The sequence below is a fragment of the Haliaeetus leucocephalus genome, unplaced genomic scaffold (assembly GCF_000737465.1).
Source record: "Haliaeetus leucocephalus isolate CR32 unplaced genomic scaffold, Haliaeetus_leucocephalus-4.0 Scaffold156, whole genome shotgun sequence".
NCBI lineage: Eukaryota > Metazoa > Chordata > Aves > Accipitriformes > Accipitridae > Haliaeetus > Haliaeetus leucocephalus.
In genome coordinates, this window is record NW_010972592.1 from 1,056,875 (window position 1) to 1,082,873 (window position 25,999).

Sequence of the window (25,999 nt, forward strand, 5' to 3'; positions counted from 1 at the left end):
TAGCTGGTGCTTTTTTCAAGACGTACTTCTTAGAGATGCATCAAATTGAGTATTTGGATAACTGGTAGTGCTACAGTCTGGCCTTAAAATCTCTGTGTCCATTTACTGGTTGTGAAGTGACAGAAATTCTCTAACTTAAGGTAAGAGACTTTTTTTTTTTTATCTACACATGGTGGACAGCCTGCTCTTCTGAACACCCAGTGCTAAAAACAAATACTACCATTAAAAGAAAGGGATTTCAGTACATCAACGAAACAGGAGTTTGCAAAAATTTCTAGCATACTAAACTCTTAATCTGAAAAATTTGTAAAAGAATGTAAAGCATAGCCAGTGATTTAGGACTTAAACTACTCATGCTAAGCATTAGATCAATGTAGTTTGGGTGAATACAGTAACTGTCATGTGAAGGATAACACCTCAGAGGAGACTTGTGGTGGACCGTGTCCTTTCGGATATGCAGAACAAAAGCAGAATTATTTACAGAGGGTCCAGGACTCACCCACCTATCTGGGGCCCATGTGCCCTTTGGTGTCTGAGGGGGTTTGAGCCCATTGACCCCACAGATATCAGCTAGTGCAGTTACTTTAAAGATTGAGAGCACCCTCCCATGAGTAGCCTCAGAGAACATCTCTAGTGTAGAAAAACCATATTCAAAAGAGCATGTGGAAGCATCAGTGTGCAAATGGTGTATCTTCAAGAGGGTTTAATAAATGTTTGGGGTGGTTTGTTTTGTTTCGATTTTTTAAATCTAGCTGAAAGAAATGCCAACAGAAGATAATTACAGACTTTCATTCTTCCCCGTGTTAAAAATTGTCCTCCTTTTGGGCCTTGACCTACGTTTTCTTAGGGCCGCCAGCACTGTGAAGGCAGGACTTCAAAATTCTTCTTCCCGCTCTGCAATCTACAGCAAACATGACGTCAATTTATTTTTATCATTGCCATGTTCACTGCGGCTCCCAAAGGTGGAAGAGAGCAACCAGCAGAGAATAACCAGCCCGGGCTTTGCTGGGTTTGAGCTTTTGCGGGGGGTGCTCTCCACGCTTTGGCCGACATGACCTTTCTCAGTGCACATAAACGCAAGGCCAGGCATCAGTGCCGGGGTTGGCGGTGACCCCAAAATGGCGACGAGGAGAGGCCCGCAGGGTCTCGCAGGGCTTTGCCCACTCCCGGGAAGAGCAGCAGCCCAGTGCCCGAGACCCACGGACCTCCCCGGGCCTGAGGGAGAGGAGAAGCCCAGGCAGACCTCCCGCCCCCTCACGTTTGCCGAGGTGCCTACGCGCCTCGCCAGGCCCGCGGCCCGCCCCGGAAGCCGCCGGCTCCGCTAGCCTGCCCGGAACCTTTGGAGACGGAACGCAGATTCGCGGCGCGGGGGCCGGGCCGGGAGACGATACTGGGCGGACCGTGGGGAAGATGGCGGCTGCCGTGGCGGGCCCACGTGGATGCGGCGCTGCGGTGGGCGAGGAGGCGGACAGCGGTAACGGGCGCCGCTTCCCCAACGGGAGCGGGAAGGGGTTTGGGTCCCTCTCTGCTCGGACGGGCTGCTAAGGCCTCCCCGGCCCCCGCCGTGGGCCGGAGCGGCCGCTCCTCTCTGCCCCGTCCGAGCCCGCCGGCGGGCCTGAGCCCGTTCTCCCCCCCCTCGGGAGGCTGGCCCGAGGGCTGGAGCCGGTTGTCGGGGACGGCGGGAGCTACGGCCCCGGCCCAGCCGCCTGCCGAAGCCGCTTGCCGGTGGGGCGGAGGCAGCGGGGCGCGGGGTGCCCGCGGGGCTCCCTCGGGGTGGGTTTCCCGGCTGTGTGTCTGCCTGCGTCTGTCTGTACGAGACGAGGATCGGCTTCGTGCTCCGGAGGAAACCCCTGAGATGCGCCAATTACAGTAGCCTACCAGGAGAGCACGGAGTATAAACACAGCATAAACGTACTCATACTCCATCCTTTCTACGTGGTTCTCCACTCGTTTTTGCTTCTTCGTGTGTTGTGAGGGTATACCGAACTAGTTGTGATCGCTTCTTAATTATATAACTGGATTTATTTATTTTTTTTTTTTTTTTTTTTTTTTTTTTACTCTTTATTCTGGCAGGAATCAAGGTTGTGGCCATTGGAGCCGTAGTTCTCAGTGGTTCTGTTTGGTTTGAGGGTCAAAACTGAACTCAAGGGGAGGCCTTGTGTGAGAGCTTCTTTCAGAGCTCATTTCTGAACGATTGCTGGTTTTAACTGTATCCGTCTACACCTAGATCACCAGGCAAGTTTAGAAGAATAAAGTATGGCGATATATGTGTATATTTATTCCCCCCCCCAATTGGGACTTTTTACATTAAATCTATGCCAGGCTTCAATCTTTGCGATTCAGAATAGAGCCCCAGCTCCTATTTCTGATAGAGTTATCTAGTTTACTTTGAAATACCTCTGCTTTATGTCATGCCGTTGACAGATCCTCAGATGTATTAAAGAATAAGTCATGGCTGGTTGTTGAAGCCCTGTTCATCTTTCTGTAATTGTTGAAAGCAAAATGTTGTTGGTATTATCCGGCATTATCCTCCTATTTTATTGCCAGGAAATATCAAGTAAAGGAGATTAATACATGGTTTTGCACTTTCTTTTTTATAAGTCTGATCTGGTTTTTATAGCTAACTGTGGAAGTTGGTCCTAAGCAGTGTGTGGAATTCACGTTTGGACTTTTGTAGCTGTTAGCTTTTGTATGTATGAAAAAGTTGCAAGTAGGGGTTAATTCCTTGTTTAAAAACTAGATAGCAATATTCTATCATGGACAAGGCTTAGGGGTGAAAACTTGACAAATTGTTTTACATGTAGGAACCAGGATGTGGTGATGCACTTCTTTACATGCAATGGTTTGATTTTTTTTTTTTAAATTTGGAAATCAGGATATGGAGACATACTGATATCATAAAAAGGATGCCTTTAGTAGTTTCTGAATGCATTGAACAAATTTGCCGCTTGTAAATCACCAATTTTAGTAAGGACTGTTGAAAAAACACCTGTAACTTATCCTGTGTGGAGTGTGACACAACACTGTTCACCTTCGTGGTAGTAAAAATCATACTGATACAGATAATGAGCAAGTATTCAGTATTTCGCTTCCACATTTGTGATGTAAACATACAATCTTGCTTCTTTCCATGATGATAACTAAATGCTCTCAGTCTTTAAATATGCCTGGGCATTAGAGGCTTAGTTTAAAATTGGTTAACACCACTGTTTTGCTGCTACATTGGTTTTTTTGCTGGTTCAAAAAGGCATGTGGAGAAGGCACAGTAAAGGGTTAGTCTGGCAACACAGTGTATATTTATGTTTGTTAAGTAATTAAATAGGCAGTTGATTAATAAGGAAGATCATTAACAGCTGTCTGCATGGTTTTACGGAAAGTCGATCTGCTGAAGCAGTCCTGACTTCATTCTCTTAATAATTTGCTTGATAAAGGTAGTTCATGGGATATAGTAATGCTTACAAAGTAAAGCACTTGGCTCAGTAGTACTTAACGTTGTGATTTTAAAATACTCTTTTTAAAGTAGTGTGAGGGTAGTAGATGGATGAAAGCCAGTCAGCTGGTATCTCAGAGTTGGTGGGGAATTGTCCCCTTGCTGGTTGGACTTGCAGTGTCAGAGACCAGCCTCCTTCTGTTGAGCGCTTGATTTGCAGCCTTGAAAGTTGTATACAACATAATTAATTTAAAACTTTTGAGTGGCATAAGTATTAGTGGAATGGTAGTTAATAGTGGCAGGACACTTTTATGCTCTGCTCTTGATTACGTGATAAAGTGGGTCCACTGAAATAACCAAACATATTTTAGCAGACCCTAAACTTGCAGCCTGTTTCATTCTAGTCATCTGCACTGTTAAAGACTTTATTTGTGCTATTTGACCCACTGAACAGACTAGTGAGGGAAGTGGTGTATTCTTCATGTGATTGATTTGCTGTCTAGTTGGCTGTTCTGTCCTGTCTTGCTGTTGCTTGATTCCAAACTTCAGTATTTTAACTTTAATTCCTTCTTTTTTGTTTTGAAGGTGGATAGGGTAAGGAAACTTGAAATTGGGGGTGTTTTATTTGTCTCAAAACCTTGAGCAGTTACTTATACCAGAAAAGCTCAGTGCTTCTGTTTTCTTTTGAACTACCCAGCAACTGTCTTGATTCTTTATTTCACAAAGCAGTCTCCCCTCTGTGTTCATTATGCTTAGGTAATTGTATTTTTGTTGGCATTATTTTTCTTGAGCAGATTCTGCTTTCATGTAAGAAATGCTGCCCTACCTTCAATTTAATTCATGTGGCTGTTTGCATTTAAACACTAGATGTCACTGTTGCAGTTTGTGTATAAGTATGTACATGCATACATAAATGCATACGTATGTGTGTGTGTATATGCATTTATAAATTATAGTTTTTGAACTGGAAAATATAGTTTTTTTTCCCAAAACTTGCCACTCCTAAACATCAAAATATTCATTAATCTAATAATAAATTTTCAAGGCTGCCTTTTACCCAACCTCTTAAATCACTTTAAATCATCACTGAGATGAGCAAGCATTTGCACTGGATACTTTCTAATAAATTCATTATGGTGGTGTATGCCTGCTTGAGGAATTAATTGTAACAGCAAGTAGTATATGGCCCTGAACTCTGATAACATTTACAAATGGAGCAAGTTAAGCTAGTGATGGATCCTTAATAGAAACAGAACTCCTGATACTTTTTTTGTTCCTTTTTTTTTTACCCCTAGATTCTGAGTTAAGCTCAGGACTTCCAGAAGATAGCTACTCTTCAGGAGGTGAAGCCCTGGATGGTGATGATGAAGATGAAACAGCAGCCCTTGGTGATGTGGTTGAAAAGGCAACAAGCTCCAAAGCTGGCCCAGGTGCAGGCTGGGCAGATGCCATGGCAAAAGTGCTCAACAAAAAGATTCCGCAAAATAAGTCCACCATCTTGGCCAAGAATAAAAAACTGGAGGAGGAGAGAGAAAAGGAAAAACAAGAAAGGCTGGAGAAGAGAATGAAGGTGAGAAAAAGATGCTGTATCTTGTTGTACAGTCAGCCAGATGTGGTACATGCAAGATCCCGTCAGGGTGGATTTGGGAGAGTGCTCTGAGACTGTCTTCTGTTTCAGAATCTCTCCTCCACCATGATGTGAAGTAGCTTCAGTTTTTTTACTTTCCAGACAGTCATGCTGGAGGGCTTTTTCCTTCACTGCTTTTTCTGGGCCATCAGGCAGGCTGATCTTTGGCAGCAGGACTGTTCCAGTCTGTCAGCTTAAGATGTTTTGGTGTTGAGAGGGTGAAAGCAGCTGCTTTTCTAATTGCTCTTGTTAATTTGGGGTATAATTCATTTTGTCGGCATTACAAGTTGAAATAGTTCTCTCTCATTGAAAGTGAGAGGGAGAAGGAGAAAACTGCTTTCATTTAAGTTCTGCTGTGACTTCCAAAATCAAAGGTCTCTAGGTTGAGATTGTAGTAATCATTGATGTGGTTGTGAATTGTTGTTTGCTCCCCTCAATGATTTTCCTGGTAGGAGTTTTTTGTTACAGTGTCTGTACCTTAAATTGCTTTTGGTTCTGAAACTGTTATGAAGAGAACAAAACTATGTTGGCAGTTAAGTCATTTGTTTGTGTGTCTTTAGTGGAACTTTTAGTTCCAGGCTGTGATTAATTTACCCTCAGGCTAAAAATACATTAATAGTTCTAATGTCTCATCTTACCAGTTCTGTTTCAATAGGATAACCAGGTTATCCACCTGACAGTCTGGGACATGCTGTTGTTAGGCCACGGCCTGCCTTTTAAATACAGAGCTTCAGTACAGCATCTGCTCAGTTATGATTGTCCCAAATACCTGTTCTCATCCAGTAAATATGTGGGAGTACTGCAAAGCAGAGTTGGGCTGCAGGTCCCCAAACTGTCTTGTTTACCTTTGGAAAAATGTGAGAACAATCTGCCTTCTATTAATTTCTTGCTGGTGAAGGCTAGAATAGGACAGTTCTTTTGATAAAAGGCCAAAACGTGGTCATAAACTCACAAATTCATGGTAGTCTGCCTGGAATTACAAAGATAAGGACTCTGAAATTCCGTGAAAGACTTCTTGCGTAAAACAGACTTAATGCAACATCACCGCACCTAGAACACTGTTAAATTGTTAAAAGGGGAAAAAAATATTTCACTACCTTACTCTTTGAAGCAGAGGCTGGGGAAATACAGTATTCTCCTATTGTAGCAGAAAAGAAGCTGCTGGTGGTGTGGCCCTTGGTAAAGGGAAAATGTATCAGTTTGCTTTTGAAAGAGAGCGCCTCAAAAAAAAAAAAAAAGGAAAAAATCAGTGTTGTGCACAGGAATTGTTCTCCAGTGGGCGCTTGGTGCTCTTCCTGGTGTTTGAGTTCTGCCTCTTACAGACTGCCATGTGTCACTGTCTGTCACAAAGCTGTACCACAATTAATTCAGCTGGGGAAGTCAAATTCCCAAGGCTCAAAATGCGACATACCTGTCTTGATAGACCCAGGATTTTGTTATGTGTAAATTTCTCTGTGATCAACTTGTGAGTCTTGGAGTTGAAAGATGTCTTTGAATAATTTCCTTGTTTGTAGCAGTCAGTGTGAAAGCATTTGCATTTTTCTAGACTCCTTTTGCTTGTCTTGAGCCAGAGGCATCACACTGGTGCAACTTTTCTAGTTTTTGTTACTGAAGGCAAGTGACTCTTTGAGATTTGACTGTGGCCCCTGGTGTGTCAATGCAAGAGACTTGCCTCAGACCTGTTGTCCAGACCTATACTGGAACTCCCCTTAGCCTCAAACCAAACTGAGTTTTGTTGATTTATCTTTTTTTTTGACTCTTGCTACATACTCTATCAGACTATGCTGCATTCTCCAATGCTCCATGTTGTTTCACATAACAATATTTATAATGCAGCTTGATAAAAAGCGGGAGTGGGAAATGATGTGCCGAGTGAAGCCAGATGTTGTCAAAGACCGAGACAGAGAAAGAAATCTTCAGAGAATTGCCACGAGGTAAGAGTTTTTCTGAATGCTTTCCTTCAATATAAGTATATTGAAAAAAAGGAAGAAAAGGGGAAGAATTGGCCTGTGCAGGTAATCTGTTTCTAATCAGATTGAACTCTTAAGAGGTGACTAGCAGGAGCAGAGAGATTTATATACAGGTCTGCATTGTACAGTAACAAGTTCAACAAAAGATTTCAGAAGCTTTATGAAAGAGTAAAAATTTAGATGGGAATGTAATGTTTGGTTAACAGAAGTGCTTTGTTGGATCCCCTCATTTTGTTCATTTAATGCTTTAAAAATGCAGAACATTTGTTTCTACTACTCCGTTTTTTCCTTCTCTGCGGAGGATTCACCAGTTTAAGTTCAGTTGCCTGTTCTGTGTTGCAGTAGTTTGGTTCACCTAGTCCTGCGACGCACCTTGATGTGCTGTCTGTATCTGTCTCCTTACTCATTCCTCTGCCTTGTCCCCCTGCTTTAGCTGCTCTTAAGATCTTGCCTGAGGAATTTAATGGCTGATTGTAGATGAGTAACGTGCTTCTGGGGACAAAACATGCTCTTGCACTGGTCTCAGTGCCATGTTACTTTGCTTAGGTTGGGATCTGAATAGTTACTGGTGGATTTGTTAATTTCTGGATCCTAGCAATAAGTGTGAAGGAAAAGTGAAAAATTTAAAGCCTGCTACTTTGTAATAAATGTTACTTCTTAACTGAAATGAGGTTCAGAGTAACCATTTTGGGGAGTTAGAAGCCATCCAGCATCTGCCCTGATTAGTTGCTTTGGTAGAGGGTTAATTTCTGTAAAGGGAACTTGAGTTAAAAACTCTGTTTTGTTGTTGTTTTTCCCCATCCTAGAGGTGTTGTACAATTATTTAATGCTGTCAGGACACACCAAAAGAATGTTGATGAGAAGGTGAAGAAAGCTGGGAGCTCTGACAGGCAGCGTGCTAAACTACTGTCATCTGTGTCAAAGAAAGATTTCATCAGTGTTTTAAGAAACATGGAGGGTGCTAAAGGAAGGAAGAATCCTGCTGGAAAGGCCACAAAAAGTAAACAGGTAGGCTTTGTCTGGGAGAAAAAATACATACAAGTTACCTTCTCAGTATAATTGCTGTCCATTAATGTGCCTGCTCTTCAGAACACCTGGGGTCCCAGTGCCTGGGTTTCTTTGAAACAACTTAGGAAGGGAGCAAGTAGCTCTTAGCCTGTTTTCCTTGTCTTTTTGAGTGTCAAGGTACAAAACACTGGAAGCTCTTCTGATAAGACATCAAACCTTGTGTACAAATAACTTGGTTTAGCTGTGTGTTTAAAAAAAGAATATGAAAAATTGGATTTTATCTTGGATTTTGCACCAACCACAGAACAAACTGCTAGATTTTAGTGGGTTGTGACATTCAGAATTTGGCCAATAGTAGTTAATCAGCTCTTTAAAATTGTTAAAGGTGTGGGGGCTTTTCATCTTACATGGTGTATTAAACTGTACTACTTCTCTGTACCCATAGTTTTGGACATTTCAAACTCGCTTCCTCTGGATGATTATGGTATATGGAACGGAAGGGCTTTGCCATGCAAGTGAATACCACAACAGAAAGAAACTGAGATGTACTAAACATTCTATGTAGGCTTTTCTTTCCCTAATTCTGTGTGTGTGTGTTAGGCTGATGTGGCTTTATTGCTGTAATGATGTTTTGGAAAGAAGTATTTTAACACCTTGCACTTTTTCCAAATGTGCTCAAGAGAGACACAGTGTAGTTGGACTCGTGCTACTCTTTATTGGTTCTTTCAACTCACCAAGTAGCTCAGGGTTGAAAACAAGTTGCTCAGACATACTCTCTTTCTCGTATTTCAGAAGCTGCACGTTTTTGAAGCATATTTGTGTTCAGGTTTGAACTTTGTGCTTAGTAGTGGGTGGAATACTTCTGTTGGCTGAGACTCACAGTAGTTAACTAAGTGCTTTTCTGTGCCAGAAAGAAATACTTTAATCAGTTGGGAGACAACAGTTTGTCATATGTTTTTTGTTTGTGTGCACTTGGGGAGCATGCTGAAACACTGCCTGGCATGAAGAGCTCATACAATTTTCATGCAAGTGTAATATTAAAGTGTTTTTTTAAATTCTTCGGATAACGAGAACAATTTAGCTTGGTGCTGACACTTTATTTCTCCTTAAATAATTCCAGCTTGCTTGTTTGGGTGGGGGGGGTGTGCGTGTGTGTGGTTCTTCTTCCCCCCCTCCCCTGGAATAGCAGAAGAGTGGTAGCAGTAGCAGTGCCAACTACTATTGTAGTAGGCATTGAATCAACAGCTGAGAAAAAACTAGGACCCTTTTTTTCTTTGTGTCAGATTGTAGCAGGGCAATTTTCTAATTACTAGGTCAGAAAACATAGATTACAAATGTTTCTATACTATAAAAAAAAAGTCATATTTTGGCAGCATCAGTAACAGCATATTTCCATTAAAGTGCTCTGGAGATGCTTTAGATGCTGGCTGGTTAGTGTTGGTTTTGAGTATTGATACAGGTGCTGTTTTCGCATTGCTTGTGAACAAAAACTTCAGATTTGGGAGTTTTTCATTAATATAAGTCTATACTTGTGGGTTTGGTTTTTTGTTTGGGAAGGGGGTTTTTTTTGCATAGCCCTGTCTGCCTGGGTAGACCACCCCCCTCCGTCTCTCCCTTGTTGCATTTGCTTCAGTGACTCTCCATTCAGTACTGAACCAAACTCTTTAATAACTCCTTTTCAAGCTGTTCTTAATCTGTCTTATTTTCTCTTGAGAACATATCTTACACGTTTAGCGGGCTTCCATCCTTGTAGTTGTTGATGCCTGAGGTTGAGGCCAAAATCTGATCTTCAGTCTCCTCCTCAGAATTACACAAATATTTAGCCACTGAACAGTACTGCTGGTCTCCACTGTCATATCTCTACTTCTTGGTCTTTGAGGGTTTTTCAGAGAGTAGTAAGCAGGGATGAGGCTTTTGGGTGGTGAATTCCTTGCAGCAGGAGCTTGGTAGATTGTTTGTGCCATCTGAAAGCTTTTCTTTGTTTGTTTTGTGGGTTTGTTTTTTTGGGTTTTTTTTGTAGCAGCCTGCTTTGTTTTTAGCAATGGAGAGTATGGCGTGTATTTCATTTTTTAACAAACAGGGGGGAAATACATTTATTTATCGCAACAAAAACAGTGGAAGAGATGCCAATCCCAAACTCCAGGCACTCTGCCATCAATTAAAATGCAGTCCAGAACAATAAAAACACTACCCCACCCACATAAAGCAAGCAGTCAGCAGGAAAAATAGCAGAATAAGGTTTTACCAGTGAAAGCAAACCTTTCTTGACTCAAGTCTTGCACTATGAAAGGAGACTTGACTCCGTTTGTGAGAATGGGCAAATGCTTTTTCTTATTCTACAGTGGTTTTTGAATGCAAGATTTGCTGCCGTATTTTTGAAAGCTTGGTGGCTTCTTCCAAATGTCAGGGGTTGTTGAAGAAACCCCTTGTAAAGCTTTGCTGTGGTTGACTATGTATATGTGTGCGTGAGAAAAAGAGATTAAACGCTCTGTAAAGGCCAATCAGTAGCAGTGGGATTTCCTGGTAGCACAACCACCTAAAAATGTTTGTTCTCTATCAGATTCATGCATGGATGGGAAGGACAGGTAAGCTGTGCCCTGTGAGAACATTGTTTATAGTCTTGTATACCTTCAGCCATTGGCCTAAATATTAGTTGGTGTACACCCACCCAATGTAGCTATGAAAAAAAGACTCTAAGGCCGTGAAAATTTTCCTGTGCCATGTGAAACTGTAGCCCTTCTTGGGGTTTTGCGTACCCAGATGGGAGTAATTACTTTTCTGAGCTGGAGCCAAAAGCTTTGCCTTTCATATCATTAGCTGTTTATCAAGGTATTTCTTAATCCTTGCTGAGCCAGCTGACTTGTGTAATATTTTTCCCTGTTTTTTTCTAAGGTAACTGTACATGATGCTTGCCTCAGGGTAAGATCCTCTAATTTACCTCCCCTCACCACCTTATCTGAAAGCCTTGCAGCATGGGAAAAAAATGTAATATTTTTCTTTTTTTAAAAAATCCCACTTGTTTGTTGTTTGGGTTATTTTGGGGGGAAGCATTTATTGGGAGATATGAAAGCTTTCAATCTTGTCCAACACAATCCTTCCAGACCAGATTTTTGTTTCAGTATGTGTTGGTTGTATCTTGCAGCTTCCCACCTGTAGGATACTATAAGAAATGTTACTAAACTACAGGCTTAAAAAAGGTACATATCAGAGATGCTGTCTTTCCAGCCCTAGAGGCTGAAGTCATCTTTATGTCTAGAGAAGAAATACAGAAGTAGGTAGTGGTGGTAAAGGATTCCTTGCAGGAATCCTTTCTTTTCTTTAGGTCCTTAAGAAATTTCTGGGTGCTCTTAGGATTGTGAGTTAGGGAAGTACCTTTGCTTGGAGGGTTGTGTGAAGTTTCTGTTCTCTTAGAGGTGCACAGATGTGTTGGCTGATGTAGTGAATTACATGAGGTCTTGAAATCTTAATGGTAGGAAGACAAAAAAATTAAGAGTTAACATTCCCGGAACAGCCTCAACTCTTCTCCCTTGCTGCATGACAGTTACAACAGGGTCGTTCAGTACCGGGAGCTCTGATCTTGACTTTTCACTTGTCATTTGTGCTACTCCTTGTAAAGCATTACTGGGTGGTAAAACATTTTCTAGTGACATACAAATAACTGGCATGGAAGTTACAAATATTCTTCATGATAAGCATAACCTGCACTCATTGACCTTTAATTTTGAATTAGGCCTTTGTGGCATGGTTTTCTGAATCACCTGTGTTTGCTCCAACTTGTAAGTTTTCTTACACCAGATCCATTGCAGAGCATTTCAATGGTAGAAGTGAGAGCAGGATTTCCTGGTCTACTTCAGTAGCCATGATCCAAATTCTGCAAGGTAATTTTTCTGTAAACTGTGCTGACTACATGACTTGGAGGTACAATTTGCGTCCTGTGTCATGATGGCATCTGGAAAAAATTGGTGTATTGGTCTCAAAATAGTACCTATTCTAAAATAATTCATTGGTGGGAAGGAAGATGAGCAGAGAAGAATACAAGCACTATTTCATATCAGCTATTGCTCATATGGGACTTGAAATAAAATGCTTTTCCAGAAAAGTTCCTTCTGCCTGAAGTGTATTTTATAAATGCTTCTAGTGTTTGGTAAGTAATTTGTAAACACAGTGATTAGAGTCAGGTTTGCTATAGATTTTTCTTTTGTTTGTAAGACACTTAATAAATATTTATAAATACTTTAATTTTAAACAGTAGTTTGAGGATTGTTCAAGGGCAGGAGGAGTACTGTGCTTCTGACTTTGCTGTTCTTGCTGGGACACAAGAAGTGGCATGGGGGCTTTTCATTTTTCAAGTTAGATGGGGATATAAATGTGCTTTCCAGCTTAAAAATTAGATCTGTGTAAAGCATGTTACAGTGACTGCTTTCTTCTTCTTGCAGCTGCGTTAGGTACTGGCCATTGGCATGTTCTGCTTTTTTCCACAATGTAGAAATGGGGAGGGGGAAAAAACCTCAAAAGATGATTTTCATCCATATACCTGTTTGGAGGGACAGTAGTCTGAACAATTGCTTCAACCAGCTGTAGGAAATAGTTTGTTTCTGAGGTATGGGTGAAGGCATAGGTGACTTCTAGAAATTTGGTAAGGTGTATCAACACCTCTTTTAATCTTAAAAGGAAACTTTTTTTCTTAGGTGATAATGACATTGCAGAGTAGCAGAAGTTTATTACTACAGCTGTTGTGCGCTGGTTTTACAGAGCTAATTGAGGGAGTAACCAAGTGCGCATGTATTCCAGCAGATTTGAGGGGGCAGCCAAGTATTAATTTAGTTCAGCTGCAGCCAGAGTAGATGTGTTCTCCCAATTTTAATAAATGTCTTCCCATCACATGCACAGAAACTTTTAATTTGGATTCCTTTATAAATTGTGCATTTGTATCTGTTTTTCCCAAATATATGTACATTCTTGTGAAGGTCACCTCATATATGTTTGGAGCTGATGCTTTTAATTTAGTTTTTTGGCTTTGTACCAAAAGGTTGCTGACTACCTAATTGCATGCTGTATTCAGATTTTTATCCTTAGGGATAAATGCAGTGCAGCCTGCCACCAGTTTGCTATATTCTAAATTTCTTACATTCTTTAAGGTATAGGGTTGTTGTGCAGTATTAGAAGTTGTTTGATGGTGACATTTTTACCTTAAATCTGTTTACAGGAAGATATATTGACTTACCTGGTTTGGGTCATCAGCAGGGTTAGGTTTTTAAGATGTACAAGCTCAGTTCGCTATCTGTTGCCGTGGCTGGTAACACACATCTGTGTTAACATGGGAATGTAGGTCTTTGTCAATATTTAAATGTGTATTTGATTGATAGATGTCAAGAACTTGACACAGTGAGTTCAACTCCAGATAAGAGGATTAAGGGCTGTGTGACGGCTGTACTTCAGTAGGTTCCCCCTTTTTCCTATCCTAAGATTTCCTTTTCTGCTCTCTTTGTCAAATACTTGATCAGAAGTCAGGAAGGGAAAAAGATTGTGATTTTCGCACTCTGTGTCTGTCAATGTCTTTTTTTTAATCCTCTTCGTGTTTTATGTTCCTGACAAGTTCTTTCCCCCTGCACCTGAGGACCAAGCATGCAGCCCAGCATCCTGGTGCCTAATGCAAGTGCAGCCCTGACAACCGCTCGCACAGAAAGACCAGTTCCCTGTTTGTCATCATGAGTCACGTGTGGTCTAGTTTAATGCTGTCTTCTAAGATGCAGATAGTGTGTGATCGGTGAGGACAGATATTTTAAGAGAGTTTGGATACTAAATGCCTATTGTATCTACTGAGGTGATGACCTCAGGTTTGGGGAGGGCAGTCCTCCAGATGTTTATTACTTGGCCAGATCCAGGAAAATGTTTGTGGAGATAGCAAAAGACATGTTCCCAGCTCCAAAATACATCCTTAACTGATTTTTAAGTTCAAAAAGAATGAATGATGCAAGGTTTTAATGGATGCCTGTAGGAAATGTCTCTTTCCTTCCTCCTTAGAGCTGTAGACAAAATATTTTAAGTTCGTCTTTCTGTGAAAATGGATGATGTGATTTTAGTTGAAACATAGTGAAAGCCTTCAGCATGAAGTAGTTCAAGTTTGGCAAATTTTGTAAATTAATATAAAGAGGGATTTCTGATTGAAATGTCAGGCAATACTGAGACAGCTCCATCAGTCATATTTGAAACTAACTTGCCTTGCTATTTGATTATTAGTGCACATGATACTATGATGGTATTCTGTTTTCCAGAAGATGTTGCAAGGCTTTTTTTCAGTAAAACTATGTCTAAAACAACCACATTTGAAAAACTTGTGGTATACATCTTCTTTGATCTTCCTGTAAGTATACAAAGCACAAAAAGTCAAATCCTATTAGACTTTTTATCTGGTAAATTGAGTTGGAAGCCTTACAAAAGCAGCTTTCCACTTTTGGCTTTGTTCATAACTCTTATAGGCAGGGCAGTGTACTTAGACAAAAATGTATCAAAAATGTATTTTTTAAAAAAAAGTTCTCTGGAAGTAAGAAAGATTGGGTGGAGCTTGTCTGTCTTAACCAGTTTGTTTCCTCCATCTAAGCATTTTCTGTTGGAAATTATCTTGAAAAGTGATTCCCTTACTTTGAAGTTGTATTAAGGTAAAAAATATTCTGATTTCCAGAGTGTTGAACTAGCAGATGTGTATTATAAATGACCTCTGTGGGCACCTACTCATACTCATCTGTTTATCTTGGTAAACTTCAGGAGTGGTAGGTCAAACTGCTTCTAGCTTCCAATGGTTAGAGGGTTGCTGAATTCAGTATTTTTTTTTCTATGGGAAAATCTGGCCAGTTTTTAATAAATGTTCCTGAAATTTATCGAAATCTTAGAAAAATAGACTTTTTTTTTTTTTTTACCTACTGTTATTACAAGGGATACTAAAGCTATCTTCCTGGGAAGATCTGACCTCTTTTTGGTTTGTTGCTGAACCCTGGACAGTGTTCTGCATGTGGTCTCTGTCATTTTTCCCTCTACCTGCAGGCGTTGGGAAAACCCATATAGAAACATACAAGGAGATGGAAGGGTCGGAAATGGAGAGAAAAGGTAGCCAGATGGCTAAGACAAGGGATTGGGATCACGGCAGTTTACATATTCCCTCTTCAGGTTTAAACGGCTTTTAGAAAGCAGCCTAGGAGTGTTGAGGGGTATGGTCTGTTCCTTAATGAGTTTACCACTCACCCACGACAGTGTGAGGGAAATTACAGGAATATAAAATCAAAGAGACTTGGATTTGCAGACACTTAGGATATGTTGCAAAAGCCATTTAAGTAGGAGCAGGGGCAATGAGGGTAGGGAAGGTTTAGCCAGACAAGCTGCTTAGTAGTCATAAAAACTTCAGTATTTCGTACTTAGTAATAAAAAATACACAAAACCTAGTTCTTTGTGGGTTGGTTTTTTTTTGTTCTCCCCCTCCTGCCTCATAGTTTTTTGGATCCCTATACTTGTTTTGGGACTCAAATGTAAGTGGAAGTCCTGAGACAGGAAGAGGAGGCTTTTTAATAGCCCCAATTCTTCCTCATCAGCTACTCTGTGAGATGATTTCTTAAGTGCTGGAAGTGAAGGACTTGGTCATTACTGTAGCCTTCGTTGTTTGAGACAACCTTTTGGGACTCACTTTGTTATGCCTCTTGCTGAATCATAATGAAAAACATTGGATGATTTCAGCAAACAGCTGTGGGCCTGCGTGTTTCCTTACTGTGCCAACAGGCAAGCTTTTATAAAAACCTGCAGAAAATTTTAGGTACCCAGCTGAGACAGTGCATAAGTGTCTTGCATAAATGGGTGACATCTGAGAAAAATCTGTTGTGACTTGGAAATGTTTGTCTAAAGTAGACTGTTGAAAGACATTGGTACTTGACTTCTGAGGGATAGCACATTGAAGACCTTAGTCTTGACCAGGTGCTTCCTACTAGGCACTTTTGCTGTATCTGCCTATTTTCCAGGTACAACTTGATGGTTTGGGAACTGTGCAACTTGCAACAGGGATGTTGTGCATCTGCGTAATGTTTAGGCTGATCTTTAAACTCTGTCATGTCTTCAGTACTGCAAGAAATACACATTAAGAAATGTAGGACCAGCTGGCAGAGAGAATTCTTTTTTATCACTTGTGAGAAGTTGTGTGGCATTTCTTTCAGGGTTGAAAGGCTAAGTATCTAGAAAAGTTCTTTCTTCCTTGATTTTGAATCCCATCCAAACAGGAAGAATTCTTGGTTCTTTATTTTCCTTTTAGGAATAACGATGAAAGCTGGTAAGGAGACTTCCATGTAAGTTTGCTCTTGGTAATGAGCCAATACGCTTCCTGGTACAAAATGAACAATATTTTGCAGACTGCTTACCTGAGGCTCATGGCTAGCTAGCATGAAAAGCTATTCTTTCTGATGGACAGCATTGTATTTTCCAAGTAAGAATTATGATTCAGCTACTTTGAATACCATAACTTGCTATACAAATTTTTGTCTGATAAGCAATTAAAGTATAACTTGTTGCTTTAAATAGAAGTCTTGATCATATGTTGTTTTCAGCCACAGTACTCATTGGGAGTTAATTGATCTTGGTGCTATGCAGTCTTTGCTCTAAGGATCCTATCGTTCAAGTAGATGAAATATGAAAGTTGTGTGGAGACTTACAGATGAAGAAAGGGTAGGAATAAGAGGTGAATACTGAGATAGTAGTAGCCAGTATGGTAGACAGTAATTTTACTGTCAGTAGTGTAACTGCTGATAAACAGGCATTGCAGATGTGAAGTAAAAGCATATAGATGAGGATGATGAAGCAGTTTTGTTTTTACAGGAGGAAAAAACAAACATGACCGAAAATGATCAGTGATGGCATACTGAAAGAGTATACTGTCTGGAAACTTTCTGTCCTGATGTGTTGCCTGATAACTTAATACAGGGAATGTGTTATTTCTCTCTTTCCAGGTATCTTCTCTGTAATAATTTGCAGTTTACTTTGAGCTAATTTTTATTTGGTACCTACTTAAAAATGCTTGCTTGTGGACCTTTTTTTTGATTTTTATGTCAGCGGAGTGTTTTGGCCTGACAGTTGGAAAGACAGTGATGTAGTTACTCGATATTCACAACATTGTCATTTTTCCTTGTATTTTACAGAACATGAGTTACAAATTACAGAATATATTCCACAAGGAGAATTGTTAGTATGGGTAAAGGTAACAGTTCATACCTGTGTTGTAGCTTAACTATAACATCGTTTCATTAGGTGAGGCCTATTTTCAGGTGAGTTTTTATTTTATGAGCTTTTATTTTCTGTGAGTAGTTCCTGGGTGTTGTATGCCCATGCTGTTCATCCTGTCATTAAAATGTGTAAAGGGAATCTTGATGCCAGTATGGCCAGGCATTGTCTTGCAGCAGTGTGTGGTAAAATTCCTTGTGCAGTGGAAGGATTTCTGAGACAGTTGCTATTGGAGCTGGAGCACAGCACAGGCTTGAGGAGTTCCAGAGCGTCCTGTAGGCAGAAGGGCCCTGTGTTACGCTTGAATTCTTAAAATATTTCTGCTTTTTCTGACAAATACCGATTTATAAGGTTTCTGATGAACTAAGGCTGAGGAATCTGTTCTCTCATAAGCTCTTTCTGTGATTCTTTGCAACTGAGCATTTAATAACAACGCTAATGATTTTACTTCTTTGCTTAAGTCCAGATGAATGCTTGTTTTTTGAAATTCTGTAGTTCAGTTCTGACCCCTCTAAGGTTGGGGCATGTTTAAGCCTCTCCGTGCCAACCCAAAGCATTCCTTCTCATTCATACATCCCCAGTTGTAGTAAACCCTAGAGGAGGATGTGAGGAGGATGTGAGGATGGGGAGATTCCTCATGCAGGTCATTAAGCTCTGGGTGGTCTTCTGGCTGTGCTCAAAAGGAAAATCAGTATTTGTTGTGCTTGTAGTAATAATTCCAGTGCGTTACTTGCAAAGAAGTTTGAACAGGAACAGCAGGTTTCAAAACACTGTCAAAAAAAAAAATCATTCTTAGATTTTTTTTTTTTTTTTACTAGAAATGCCAGTGTAGATTCTGGTGTGCACAAGAGACCTTGTGCTCTAAGTAAATCTCCTGTGCCCCTGTTGATATCCACAGTATAGCATCAGTTCAGATACACTAAGGCAATTTAGTTCAGTTGCTCTGATTTCTCTTTCTGAGAGAGGATGCAAATGGGTATTGAATAACTCTCACCCTAAGGAACAAATGATTGTGCAGAATTACGCTGCAGTAGAATAGACTTCTGTTGTGCAGCTCATATGTTCTGCAAGCTCGAAAATGCTTCCCAAAGTGAGTTGCTGTGAGACTTCAGCTCAGAAGTTCAAGATAGTAGCAGTACAGGATATGCTCTCAGTTTCCAGATCTGTGTGTTTTTGGCTGCTTGGGATCAGGCGTACATAGGAACCTTATAGTCAAGAACTCACTGTAATTCAAATTAGATAAAGTGGCAAGTGGCACTGATGATTAAACCCAAGTGTCATTTGTCTGTTAAAAATCATTACATTATGTTTCTGCTTCTATTGCTGCTTTAGATACTTCAGCTGCAGTTTTCTTTATTTCTTCTTAGCCTAGAGGGAACTTACTGTCTTAGCCTGTGATCTTGGATATTCCTGAAAACGAATTAGGAGGAATGATTATGCTGGTGTTCTTTGTTTTCCATTTCCTCTCTCTGCTTCTCTGCCATGTGATTTTTTTCTTCTTTTTTTTTTTTTTTTTTTAAATTTATATTTAACACACCTCAGTGTATACCTATCCTGGGTTTTTTTGAGCTAGGTTTAAACCAACTTGCTTGGGGATGAGAAACGGAATAGCAGCAGTTGTTTGGAGCAAGATGCAGGCTGGCAGGGAAGGTAATTGTCAGATGTATGCGAGAATACATTTTGGCAGTTACACTTTTTAACTTCTTTGTCATGATAAAAGCCTCCCTGTATTTCAAGGTCTTAGATGTTTGCATTGAGCAAAATAGAGGAACCTGGGGAGGCAGTTCAAATTAATTAGACATGTTAGAATTGTTTTCTCAGGGCTTAAATTTGTTGTTTGAGAGATATTTATGTTAGGAATTCCTTCCCTGACAGGTACAAATAAACGTTTATTGTATGTAATGGTAAAGAGAGATGCCCCTGCAAGCTCTGGCATTTCATCTTGCACACAGAGCAAAGGCGTGGGAGCCCAGCATGCTGATTGTAATTCCTAGGTCTGAAAAATGTTCATTTGTTAATACCCTGCAGTTACTGTCTTCTGGATGCAGGCTGTAGGGGAATCTCTACGGTGATGTAGGTATGGTTGCTGTTTTACAGATGCAGAAACTAGGGTGTGTTCAAGTGACACGAGCTGGTGGAAAGCAGAGTGAAATGCTGTCTTTAATCTGTGGGCTCTGATTTCAAGACATATCTTTTAATGCTGTTGCTTACCAGTAAGCATTATGGGACTTTGGTCTGCTTATGCGTAAGGTTCTGAAAAGCTCTGGCAAAATTTCCTGCTCTGGTTTTAGGATGTTGCTGTGCCAGTAAAGCAACAGATGAAAATGACAACATCCTGTGACTTAGACTGAACTTAATTCCCTTAAGCTTTCAAAGGAAGCAGCCTTTGAGCTAAGGCACTCATTTGCAGACTGAAGCAGCTATGTGCAGTTACAAGTATCCTGCTGCTGCTTCTGACAACTTCAGAAGGGGTAGAGAGGATCGATCTCCCACCTGAGTGGCAGTGCAGTCTGCTGCAACTCCAGTGTTGAGTTTGGCAGGGCTCAGCTGAAGATACTTACTGTAATGTCAGTTATCAAGAGTGAATTATTTAACTCCAAATTTTTGCAGTGGTAAAGAAATGAACCAAAACAGGGAGATTTCTAACTTGATCTTGATTATATAGCTGCTGCTGGTGCCATGAGGCTTTCATAGACGGCTTCCTCCCAAAGCATCCAGGAGGCAATTCCAGCCCAGATCCTGCAAGGGATGGCTGTTTGTTCTAGGTGACAGACCTAAGCTTTGTTGTTGGGTGGGTGGTTTTGTTAGGGCTTGGCTAAGAATTTCAGTTCATCTTGTCCTGGTGCAGGTTTTAGAGGGTATGTCTTCAAACCAGAATTAACTTGGGAAGTATGTCCCCACTACAGAGCCCTACTTGTGTCAGACTTGAGCTAATGCTGCAATAGCTTAGGTGGCATACCAAGCAGGCAAGATGGTGTTTGTTTTATTTATATCATCTCTTTTCAACTGGACTATCAGTCTGTCCCAGCAAAGGAGTATCTGCACTAGAGTAACCACACGCACGTTTTGGTCTGTCTTACTCAGCTCATGATAACAAGTGTATCACCATGTAACCAGTGACTCCTGAGATACTTTACTAACTGCTGCCTCTCAGACCTTTTGAAATAGGTTGCCACACCTTCAGGCAAAAAGCAAACCCATTCAAATGTATGTGTAAAAAAAAGGGAGAGGGGTAAAAAAGCAACACCAGAACTTTTCACTCCTCGCCTTACTGAAGGATCCACTTTATGTAGTGTTACACACTAATGTTTATATAGCCTGCTTTGTTTTCATTTGGGGATGTTCAAAGGGGACTTCAGTGTTGTAGTGAAATGTGGGAGGTGTGGATGAACAGCTGATGGGAAGTTCAAAAGCGGTTGCATAGAATGAAAGCTGGTTTATTCTCCATGTGCCAAGAATCAGGTTTGTTTTATTTAGATGAAACCAGATTATGGCATTGAAAAACCAAGTGTATTAAAATTCTTACATAAAGCAAGTTGGGAAGCGATGTTACAGTTGAACTAATTGTTAATTATACAAATAGTCTTGCTGCATAATTTCTTGACTCCGGGAATGTTTTGTGATATGATAGATTTGGGGAGTTTTTATTCTGAGAGGAAAATAGACCAGTAAATGAGTTAGGAATGAAGATACTAAACATGGGGTTTTCTTCACTTGGGAGCACGCTTAAAATTGATTAAATATTTGCTTTCGAGCATTTAATCTTCATCTTTGAGGAATGGACATGCTACCTCTGTCTTTCTCCTTAGGGCTTGTTGTAAAACTATTCAAACCTTTGTGGTGCCTTACATAGTCGGTAATGCTATGGAGGATCAGCATCCCTCTTTTGTTGAGGTCCTGCTTTTGTTCTGTTGTTCACTTGACATAGCCAGAAAGAACAGCTAATGGTTGCTGAATAGTAGCTTGTGATGAATTTGAGCATTGGGCTTTTAAACCCTGAGCCTTTCACTGTCATTGCTGACAGTAATCTACTGCTTCTGTGCTGTTTAAAAAAAAAAACAAAACAAAAAAATGCCTGTTCTGTGCATTTTGGGGGGGGGAGGAGGAACTTCTGTTGGTTTTATTATTATTGAAAAAAATAAGAAAATTGGATTGTTTTGTAAGGAAGGTGGGATTTTTCCATTTAGGTATTTCAAATTTTACTTTGTGGCATGTTCAGACAGTGATTTATAAAAGGTCTGGGATTAAAAAAAAAAAAAAGCTTGGTGACTTTTGTAATCATTCCGACTTTTCTGTGCTCTGCAAAGGTAAACATATAAAACAACTGAAAATACAGTTAAAAGGGCATGGGGGGAAGCTACCCTCTCCTTGTGTCCCAGAACAGAGTAGCTGTGTTTGCACTAAAATAGATTATTCCCATGTGAACATCTTAAGGTCTGCCTAGGGATCTATCTGATCTGTAACTCTTTAATTCCAGGTAATTGATTACCCAGTCTGAGATATTTCAGGCTTTACTGGTATAGTATTTGAAGTAAATTGCTGCAAGAGTGGAAAGTGGTTAGGACACACAACCCTGGGGAAAAGGGGGATTGTTGGGATGGGAGAGCTACTCTTAGGAGTAGGCATTAATGAGAGCAGCTGTGAAGACAAAAAAAAAAACAACCAAAAAACCAACAAAAAAACACACACAAAAGAAAACACAGTGCAAACATCTTGAGGAACAGCTGTAGAGTTTCTCTTTTTTTGAACTGGGCCCTGGGAGATTCTTTTTGGGACTTGTTACCCTATTTTTGTGAGAGTAGTCTTTGAAAAAGAACTGCAGGAGAAGTCACATTTAGCACTTCTGCTTTGACTAGCTATTAAAAATACAAATCTTGTTTGGCAGACTTTTTGCACTCAGATAACTTCTGTTGGCATGATATGATGTGTTAAATTTACAGTGATGGACCTGCATTCTCTATTCTTTATTTCTTCTGCTATTGAATTCTGTATGCTGCTCTCTCCCAAAGATTGCACGGACATCAGCTTAAATATGCTATGATTCTATGTATCACATATTCCTAGAGGCATGAACAAATGTCTACAGTGATCATACATTTACTACGGGTTTTGCATCTAGTAGGCGAATCTGCATCTGCAGAGGATGCTGTAAAGGATAACTGCCATCCACTGTAGAGTATCAGGAGGTGCTGGTTCCTTAAATTAGGGTGAGTCAGCTGAGGTCTGTCCTTTTGAGCAGCGGAGTGGGAAAAGCACACCTGAGATGCCTGTATTAACTTTGTTTCAAGGACCCTGCAAAAGTAAATTACCGTTTTCAGTGTCCCTGATTCTGTTTTGGTAGGACAATTTTTTGCTTGCCTGCTGGACATTGAGACATGTTGTGTTCCTCAGAAGTATTTTGCTATTAAGCTTAAACCGCTGAAATCCTTCTTCAGTATATTGAACAGTTTTTAGTATTTTTTCCTTCAGCAATAGCTTCAAGCTGTTCTTTAAAACTGTTGCCACAGGATGGGGCTGTTGCACTGCCCAAATATGAACAGTCACTGAGATGAACTGCATCCAAGCCCTGGTTTCAGTGCTAAACTAAAACTACACTCGTGTCACTTTTCTTTATTATTCACCAGTTTGTGTAGTGTGGCCTCTGTTTATCCACTTTCAAGAGGTAGGAAATTTGGAGTAAGGTGTTGTTTGGCTTGCTGAGTGTAGATCAACTTTGTTTCTTTTAGAGGCAGCTTTGCACCATATGACAAGCCCAGGTAGTGAGGTAATAATCCACATAAAGGGGATTTGGTTCACGTATCACAGAATATGTTAAATATTAAGTTTGGGGGGTTTTAAGCTTTTATTAAATCCATATTTGTGTTTTAGAAATGTGCCAAAAAGTGTTCTAATGAAGCAGCACCTGGGGGTTAATAAATGATATCATGAATCCATTCTGATTGCCAAGAAAGATTTTAATAAAGGAAGCTGTGCCCAGGGTTGAGTGTTTCATCTATGAGGAATAATTGTTTTGTTTCCATATTTCTTTTATTCATTGGTTAAAACAAGTTTGCTTTTTAGCATCAAGTCACTTATGATTGTCCCGTGTTTTTCTGCGTACCATTTACATAAAAAGCTAGCCCTCAGTAGGTCTGCAGACGCAAATTATAAGAGTGAGAGGTGTTATTTGATTGCATGAAGAGCTTCCATCTTTTACTGCCTTTCACATTCATCTCATCTTCCTCTGTTCCCTCTTCTCCCCCACTCAAACATTCAGGGTGAAGTGAAGTCCGAGGAGGGGCCAGAATGGAATATACTGCGTGATGACTTCATGATGGGAGCATCTATGAAAGACTGGGACAAGGAAAGCGATGGAGAGGGCAATACTGAACAAGGAGGTGGTCTGAAACAAGAAGATGACAGTGACTGAATGAAACTGAAAACCATTCAAGATAATGTTTTATCTTCTTAGCTTTGTTTGGATAAAAACTCAGCATTCTGTGAATGTACAACACTTGGAGGATATCTCTTTTTTTTTTTTTTTTTTTTTAAAAAGACTTGCACAACTTTGGAGTGTTTTCTCCTCCATGTCAAACTTTTATTAAATATAGCTTCATTTGCTATATTGAAATCCTGAAATATTTTCCAAAACATGTATAATTTTCAACATATTTCCAAAACATTTTGTACAGTCAAAATAGTGGCACCTGCCCAATGAAAGAAAGATTTTGCCAAGGTCATTAAAAGTTTATACATTAGTCATGGCAATTGATGTATTAATGTGCCTGCATTTCCAAATCAGTGTTGCACTTTGAAAAGTTGTTAGCGATTCGCAGTAGAAATGGCTTACAATAAACACAGAAATGCCGTCACCTTGTAAAGTTATCGGACTCCTATAGAGTCTTTACTACTTTGGCCAGAAAAGGTTTTGTAGATAATAAAGAAAAGTAACCATTAATGTGATAGTTCTGGTCTTGGAGGATTAGTTTGATTGGAGACAACTTTGGAAACATAACTATAAAAAGAGAGACTTGACCCTACTGATTGGCTTTTATATTTTTATATATATTTATATGTACATATGTATTTTTTCTGCAGTGCAAGTCTTAAATTGTATAAGTTAAGATACTGGTAAGAGAGGAAAGGACAGTCATTGCTATTGTTTTTGTTGGGGGAAGGAGGGCTTTTCTAGCAATACTGCATAAAATTATATGCAGTGTTGTTTCATTTGCAGTTCTGGTGTTCTGGCCTTTTTCAGTAAGGAGCCGGACCTCTGAGATACATCCTGTGGGTTTAGTCAGCTATAATGCTAATTCCTCAGGTCTGTAAAGGGTCAGACAAAAGCCTTTCCTCTTAGGTGCATGCTGGAACAGTACCAAATTTTGGAAGATGTCTGTCAGCATAACACTGTTGGCTTTGTTTAAGCTACAGCAATTTCTCCTAATTAGTTGTTTGGTTGCAAAGGTGCAGAAGCTAACATACATGGTAAGAATATATTCTATATAAGCATATGCATACAGAAGGAAGTACATTGTGATTAAGGTGTTCTAAATGAGAGGCTGGGGCTGAATTCTGCTTCCTTCACTGTTTCAGACTGGCTGTCTAATGCTGTGTCATTTGTTTAACTTTGCTGTTGCATTTATCCATTTGCTATGTGAAGAAAATGCTTTGGGGCCTATTAATTGAAACTTAAAATACATAGTACTATTCTGTCTTACGTACAAACATTTCTTTGTACCTGCTTATACGCAAGATAGGATTAGGAGTGACTTTCAGGTTTTCAGTCTTCAGCATTGAAATGTGTGGTAGGACAGTGGATTCAGATTTTTGTAACGAAGGCATTGAGGAGGGGAGGGGGTTTGAACTTTGTGTGTGCTGCAGGATAAAAAATACACATACAAAATGGCAGAGAAACCCATCCTAACAACTGGCAATGGTTGTGTTATCCCTAGCCTATTCATCTGGTATATATTGCAGCATAATTCTTTGAGGAGAACTCAAAGCTAACAGCAGAAATGTTTAGACTTTCAAGCTGTTTTGAGTGTTAAACATATTAGGTATCTGAGGAGACATTAGTTTGTGGCCTGATATTTATTATCACAAACGAAGGCATACACCCAAAATATCAAGTGGCAAAACCACAGAAGTTTGACATATGGTTATCCCGGCTTCTGAAGGCTAGACATCTGTATAGCTGTTCAGTGAGAGTTGGCATCTCATTAGTGCAGTACAAAAATATACTACATTGAATTTTCAGTCTATAAAGCAACATAGTAGTCTAATCTGACATAGCTTGCTTTCTGCAGAGTTCAGTTACTTTGTGTGGAAAAATTACATCAGCACCCTTAAATCTGTAGTCGTTCTTGAGTTTGATATCATCAATCTCTGAGATCAAACTTTTGGAAAAGTTTTTCTTAGGAACTATGACATATTGAGGTGATTATTAAAAATTTCAAAATCCTTTCAGAATGCTTCGAGAATACTTGGGTGTTTGAGTTTTATTTGTGCATTTTTGAAGTAATGTGTTGGTTAAAGCACTGAAGTGTCACTTGTGTATTTAAGAAAAACATGGAATATATGGATATTGCTAAAAATATCTTCAGCTTCCATTTCATTTAGAGTGCATAGCAGTACTTTTTGCTTATGAGTGGAGAGTGTTTCTTGCCTTTTAAGAAGTATAATACTCCAATTTTTATGTGTATTGGATAGGTTTTTAATTTTGATACTGTACCT

General features: G+C 39.9%; 1 protein-coding gene across 1 annotated transcript; it reads left to right on the forward strand.

The window, feature by feature from the left end:
- The first annotated feature begins 1,405 nt into the window (after positions 1-1,405).
- On the forward strand, positions 1,406-25,196 carry RRP15 (ribosomal RNA processing 15 homolog (S. cerevisiae)). The gene is made up of 5 exons (XM_010562139.1): positions 1,406-1,474; positions 4,726-5,000; positions 6,894-6,991; positions 7,834-8,035; positions 23,544-25,196. The coding sequence occupies exons 1-5, from the start codon at positions 1,411-1,413 to the stop codon at positions 23,694-23,696; spliced, it is 792 nt and encodes a 263-aa protein (XP_010560441.1). The 5' UTR covers positions 1,406-1,410; the 3' UTR covers positions 23,697-25,196.
- The last annotated feature ends 803 nt before the right edge of the window (positions 25,197-25,999 follow it).